At 38.6% G+C, this 6,769-nt stretch overlaps 2 protein-coding genes across 2 annotated transcripts in view; one reads left to right on the plus strand and one right to left on the minus strand.

The window, feature by feature from the left end:
* Nucleotides 1-1,266: 1,266 nt before the first annotated feature.
* LOC137636227 (uncharacterized) lies at nt 1,267-4,355 on the minus strand (the record flags this gene model as incomplete). The annotated part of the gene is made up of 2 exons (XM_068368663.1): nt 4,089-4,355; nt 1,267-2,841 (listed from the first exon to the last, which is right to left on the minus strand). Coding segments are annotated over exons 1-2 (1,842 nt in total), but the record flags the coding sequence as incomplete, so codon positions are not given.
* Nucleotides 4,356-4,452: 97 nt separating this feature from the next.
* LOC137636228 (uncharacterized) overlaps nt 4,453-6,769 on the plus strand; it is a gene marked incomplete at its 3' end in the record, with an annotated part of 2,396 nt that continues 79 nt past the window's right edge. Inside the window, exons 1-2 of the mRNA XM_068368664.1 lie at nt 4,453-4,545; nt 5,274-6,769. The exon at nt 5,274-6,769 is cut by the window's right edge and continues 79 nt beyond it. Coding sequence (XP_068224765.1) covers nt 4,453-4,545; nt 5,274-6,769 — 1,589 coding nt within the window. The remainder of the gene's footprint in view (nt 4,546-5,273) is intronic.

The raw sequence follows: 6,769 nt of genomic DNA on the forward strand, positions 1-6,769 counted from the left end.
ATAATAATAATAATAATAATAATAATTACAATTTTAATGATAATAATAATAATAATAATAATAATAATAATGAACTAAGGAACCTCCGTAACGAGGCTATAATATTGATAATCAAAAGCCACAGTAATGTTAAAATATATTATTGTAAAATGGTAAAATTATACAAGGAGAGACTTTCGGATACTGCTCCGTATCCCTCTTCAGTCCTACTGACGGTTAAACAATGGAGTGATCGTTACAACAGTGAAAACAAATAATAACAACAACTGGTTCAAGGCGGATGGATCAAGGTGTTGGTCAGGTAATCCCTGTCCGGTTGTTTCTGTTGGCGAGACGGCTGGAACGGCGAAGTGGTCGTTCAGGTGATTCCAGCTGAGCAGATACTCCATCGGTGCCATGACTGGAAGCTGTAGTAACCTCAGTCATCTGGGATAAAAGAGAGGTGGGAGCAACATCAGGGGTCTCACAATCACCAGACATATGAGTCCTAAAATCGTGGACAAAGTGGTCAATTATTAAAGAATTCGTAACACTATCTTCATCAGTGAAGGTTTTGTTCCCTTCAAAAGCACACCCCTTTCTAATGGCAGCTCCTTCCACTAAGCGACGAACACCAACATCCCCACTCTTAAAAATGACAGAGGCACCATTCCAATTGATGTTGTGTCCTGGAACGAATGAATGTGAAACTAGAGCATTATTCATTGCATGGAGTTCATAGGCCCTACGATGTTCAGAAAGTCTTACATCCAAACCCCGCCCACTTTCTCCAAAGTATTTCTGAGGGCAATTAGCACAGGGAATTTGATAAACACCGGGTGTTTTCCTAATATCATTGTTGTTATTATTGCACACTAACCGATTTCTGATAGTATTTTTAAAATGGAAAGCAATTTGAATTTCTTTTTGCTTACTATTTGCAAGATAGCAGGTATTTTCCAGTTTCGGATTGTAAGCTATGGATAAATACTTCTTATTTTTGACCACATTAGGATTACATGCTACACTCATACCGTAATATATTCGTTTTGCTTTAGAGACGGCTCTTTCTATAATGTGAGTGGGATATTTCAGACCCTTAAAAACATTGAAGATATGCTGAAGCTCAAGTTCTAAAAGTTCGATATCACAAATACGAAGGGCTCTAAGACAAAAGTTGACAATAATATTCGCTTTTACCCTCAATGAATGAAAGGAATAGAAATGAATATACCCCTCAGCATTAGTACTTTTACGAAACACAGAAAATTTAAACCTGTCACTTACGTTATCTCTAATAACCAAAACATCCAAAAATGCAAGCTTATTATCTTCCTCCAGTTCAACAGTGAATTTTATAGAGGGTACAATGCTATTGGCACGGTCAACTAGTTGTTGTAGCCGTGCGTCATCTCCTTTGAAAAGAATAAAAATATCATCAACAAATCTGACCCAGACCAGTGGCTTAATATGTGGATCACAATGTTCTAAAATACTCTTCTCCACGAACTCCATACACAGATTGGACAATATGGGCGATAATTTTGAACCCATAGACACACCAAAGAGTTGCTTATAACAAATATTGTTAAAGTAAAAAAGATTAGTAGATACGCACAATCTAACTAATGCCAAAAAAGGTTCTAATGGAATGGGGATGTGTAACTGTTCTTCTAAAATCTTTGCCCTAAGGTTATCTAAAACATATTCCAAAGGAACATTGGTGAATAAAGCTGTGACGTCTAAACTAACCATTCTGCAGTCAGTGTCAAAATTGTTCCTTATTCTATCAATAAAATCGTAGGAATGGATCAAATGTGAGTCTGAAATTTTTCCGATAAAACCACCTAAAATCAAAGCTAGCCATTCTGCCAAATTGTCTTGAGGGGAATTGCAAGTCGCCACAATGGGTCTTACTGGACACCCAGGTTTGTGTACTTTTGGAATCCCGTAGAAATACGGGAATGATGGGTTTTTAGATGAAATTTTAGACAAGACAGTAGCCCTTTGCTGCGGATCAGGAATGGATTTTGCTATTTTTCCCAGAGACCGATTAAAGTTCTGTTGAAGTTTGGTGACTGTGGGAGGGGAAGAGACAATTTCGTAAGTATTAGTATCACTTAAAAGGGAATTGACCTTGCTAATATAGTCCTCGGTATCCATCACCACCGTGGCGCCCCCCTTATCAGCCTTCAAGATCTTGATTTGTTGATTCTTGGACAAAGAAACCAAGGCCTCTCTATGCCTTTTAGGTAAAACATCTATGTTCCCAGAAATTAGATTATCAACCACTAACCCTTTTAAATAATTTAACTTTAAACTAGGATTATTAAAATTAAAGAAATTAATATTGGAGATAGAATCAAGGAAGTCACTTTTAGTTGTACCTACACAGAAACCCATACCTAAATTTAATACTTCAAGTTGCTCTCTATTAAACACAGTAGAGGATAAATTGACCACTTTGTCAGACGAATAATCCCATTTGGAATTTAGCAATAAGTGATTCAGTTTGTTATTTAAAATGGACATGTGAGAGAAACCCCTAGCATGAGCTACCTCACCTGCTCTTCTCCTGGCACCTTCAAACATATTTGATTGGAGAAGGTCCTTAAGATCTCTAGAGGATTGTCGAAGTTTCTTGTGGCAAGTTTCAACCTCTCTCTTGGCCTTCTCGATGACGTCTTTGAGGAATAAACTGATGTGTTCCGGAAACTCCTGCCCAGCGAAGTTATCCAAAGAAAGCCCAAACGACGTAGGGATAACGTGTTCTTCCCAACATCTTTGCAGGAAATGAAGTTGATTTTTCCTTTTCACAAAAGCAGTCCAATTCTTCACGAAAAGCCGATAACAGCGGAGCTTCTGACGGGAAAATTGTCGTTCCATGTAGAATGAGGGTCGTGGCTATTTCAATGAACTAAGGAACCTCCGTAACGAGGCTATAATATTGATAATCAAAAGCCACAGTAATGTTAAAATATATTATTGTAAAATGGTAAAATTATACAAGGAGAGACTTTCGGATACTGCTCCGTATCCCTCTTCAGTCCTACTGACGGTTAAACAATGGAGTGATCGTTACAACAGTGAAAACAAATAATAACAACAACTGGTTCAAGGCGGATGGATCAAGGTGTTGGTCAGGTAATCCCTGTCCGGTTGTTTCTGTTGGCGAGACGGCTGGAACGGCGAAGTGGTCGTTCAGGTGATTCCAGCTGAGCAGATACTCCATCGGTGCCATGACTGGAAGCTGTAGTAACCTCAGTCATCTGGGATAAAAGAGAGGTGGGAGCAACATCAGGGGTCTCACAATCACCAGACATATGAGTCCTAAAATCGTGGACAAAGTGGTCAATTATTAAAGAATTCGTAACACTATCTTCATCAGTGAAGGTTTTGTTCCCTTCAAAAGCACACCCCTTTCTAATGGCAGCTCCTTCCACTAAGCGACGAACACCAACATCTCCACTCTTAAAAATGACAGAGGCACCATTCCAATTGATGTTGTGTCCTGGAACGAATGAATGTGAAACTAGAGCATTATTCATTGCATGGAGTTCATAGGCCCTACGATGTTCAGAAAGTCTTACATCCAAACCCCGCCCACTTTCTCCAAAGTATTTCTGAGGGCAATTAGCACAGGGAATTTGATAAACACCGGGTGTTTTCCTAATATCATTGTTGTTATTATTGCACACTAACCGATTTCTGATAGTATTTTTAAAATGGAAAGCAATTTGAATTTCTTTTTGCTTACTATTTGCAAGATAGCAGGTATTTTCCAGTTTCGGATTGTAAGCTATGGATAAATACTTCTTATTTTTGACCACATTAGGATTACATGCTACACTCATACCGTAATATATTCGTTTTGCTTTAGAGACGGCTCTTTCTATAATGTGAGTGGGATATTTCAGACCCTTAAAAACATTGAAGATATGCTGAAGCTCAAGTTCTAAAAGTTCGATATCACAAATACGAAGGGCTCTAAGACAAAAGTTGACAATAATATTCGCTTTTACCCTCAATGAATGAAAGGAATAGAAATGAATATACCCCTCAGCATTAGTACTTTTACGAAACACAGAAAATTTAAACCTGTCACTTACGTTATCTCTAATAACCAAAACATCCAAAAATGCAAGCTTATTATCTTCCTCCAGTTCAACAGTGAATTTTATAGAGGGTACAATGCTATTGGCACGGTCAACTAGTTGTTGTAGCCGTGCGTCATCTCCTTTGAAAAGAATAAAAATATCATCAACAAATCTGACCCAGACCAGTGGCTTAATATGTGGATCACAATGTTCTAAAATACTCTTCTCCACGAACTCCATACACAGATTGGACAATATGGGCGATAATTTTGAACCCATAGACACACCAAAGAGTTGCTTATAACAAATATTGTTAAAGTAAAAAAGATTAGTAGATACGCACAATCTAACTAATGCCAAAAAAGGTTCTAATGGAATGGGGATGTGTAACTGTTCTTCTAAAATCTTTGCCCTGAGGTTATCTAATTGCCCTCAGAAATACTTTGGAGAAAGTGGGCGGGGTTTGGATGTAAGACTTTTTGAACATCGTAGGGCCTATGAACTCCATGCAATGAATAATGCTCTAGTTTCACATTCATTCGTTCCAGGACACAACATCAATTGGAATGGTGCCTCTGTCATTTTTAAGAGTGGGGATGTTGGTGTTCGTCGCTTAGTGGAAGGAGCTGCCATTAGAAAGGGGTGTGCTTTTGAAGGGAACAAAACCTTCACTGATGAAGATAGTGTTACGAATTCTTTAATAATTGACCACTTTGTCCACGATTTTAGGACTCATATGTCTGGTGATTGTGAGACCCCTGATGTTGCTCCCACCTCTCTTTTATCCCAGATGACTGAGGTTACTACAGCTTCCAGTCATGGCACCGATGGAGTATCTGCTCAGCTGGAATCACCTGAACGACCACTTCGCCGTTCCAGCCGTCTCGCCAACAGAAACAACCGGACAGGGATTACCTGACCAACACCTTGATCCATCCGCCTTGAACCAGTTGTTGTTATTATTTGTTTTCACTGTTGTAACGATCACTCCATTGTTTAACCGTCAGTAGGACTGAAGAGGGATACGGAGCAGTATCCGAAAGTCTCTCCTTGTATAATTTTACCATTTTACAATAATATATTTTAACATTACTGTGGCTTTTGATTATCAATATTATAGCCTCGTTACGGAGGTTCCTTAGTTCATTGAAATAGCCACGACCCTCATTCTACATGGAACGACAATTTTCCCGTCAGGAGCTCCGCTGTTATCGGCTTTTCGTGAAGAATTGGACTGCTTTTGTGAAAAGGAAAAATCAACTTCATTTCCTGCAAAGATGTTGGGAAGAACACGTTATCCCTACGTCGTTTGGGCTTTCTTTGGATAACTTCGCTGGGCAGGAGTTTCCGGAACACATCAGTTTATTCCTCAAAGACGTCATCGAGAAGGCCAAGAGAGAGGTTGAAACTTGCCACAAGAAACTTCGACAATCCTCTAGAGATCTTAAGGACCTTCTCCAATCAAATATGTTTGAAGGTGCCAGGAGAAGAGCAGGTGAGGTAGCTCATGCTAGGGGTTTCTCTCACATGTCCATTTTAAATAACAAACTGAATCACTTATTGCTAAATTCCAAATGGGATTATTCGTCTGACAAAGTGGTCAATTTATCCTCTACTGTGTTTAATAGAGAGCAACTTGAAGTATTAAATTTAGGTATGGGTTTCTGTGTAGGTACAACTAAAAGTGACTTCCTTGATTCTATCTCCAATATTAATTTCTTTAATTTTAATAATCCTAGTTTAAAGTTAAATTATTTAAAAGGGTTAGTGGTTGATAATCTAATTTCTGGGAACATAGATGTTTTACCTAAAAGGCATAGAGAGGCCTTGGTTTCTTTGTCCAAGAATCAACAAATCAAGATCTTGAAGGCTGATAAGGGGGGCGCCACGGTGGTGATGGATACCGAGGACTATATTAGCAAGGTCAATTCCCTTTTAAGTGATACTAATACTTACGAAATTGTCTCTTCCCCTCCCACAGTCACCAAACTTCAACAGAACTTTAATCGGTCTCTGGGAAAAATAGCAAAATCCATTCCTGATCCGCAGCAAAGGGCTACTGTCTTGTCTAAAATTTCATCTAAAAACCCATCATTCCCGTATTTCTACGGGATTCCAAAAGTACACAAACCTGGGTGTCCAGTAAGACCCATTGTGGCGACTTGCAATTCCCCTCAAGACAATTTGGCAGAATGGCTAGCTTTGATTTTAGGTGGTTTTATCGGAAAAATTTCAGACTCACATTTGATCCATTCCTACGATTTTATTGATAGAATAAGGAACAATTTTGACACTGACTGCAGAATGGTTAGTTTAGACGTCACAGCTTTATTCACCAATGTTCCTTTGGAATATGTTTTAGATAACCTTAGGGCAAAGATTTTAGAAGAACAGTTACACATCCCCATTCCATTAGAACCTTTTTTGGCATTAGTTAGATTGTGCGTATCTACTAATCTTTTTTACTTTAACAATATTTGTTATAAGCAACTCTTTGGTGTGTCTATGGGTTCAAAATTATCGCCCATATTGTCCAATCTGTGTATGGAGTTCGTGGAGAAGAGTATTTTAGAACATTGTGATCCACATATTAAGCCACTGGTCTGGGTCAGATTTGTTGATGATATTTTTATTCTTTTCAAAGGAGATGACGCACGGCTACAACAACTAGTTGACCGTGCCAATAGCATTGT

Source organism: Palaemon carinicauda, unplaced genomic scaffold (assembly GCF_036898095.1).
Source record: "Palaemon carinicauda isolate YSFRI2023 unplaced genomic scaffold, ASM3689809v2 scaffold2547, whole genome shotgun sequence".
Lineage (NCBI taxonomy): Eukaryota > Metazoa > Arthropoda > Malacostraca > Decapoda > Palaemonidae > Palaemon > Palaemon carinicauda.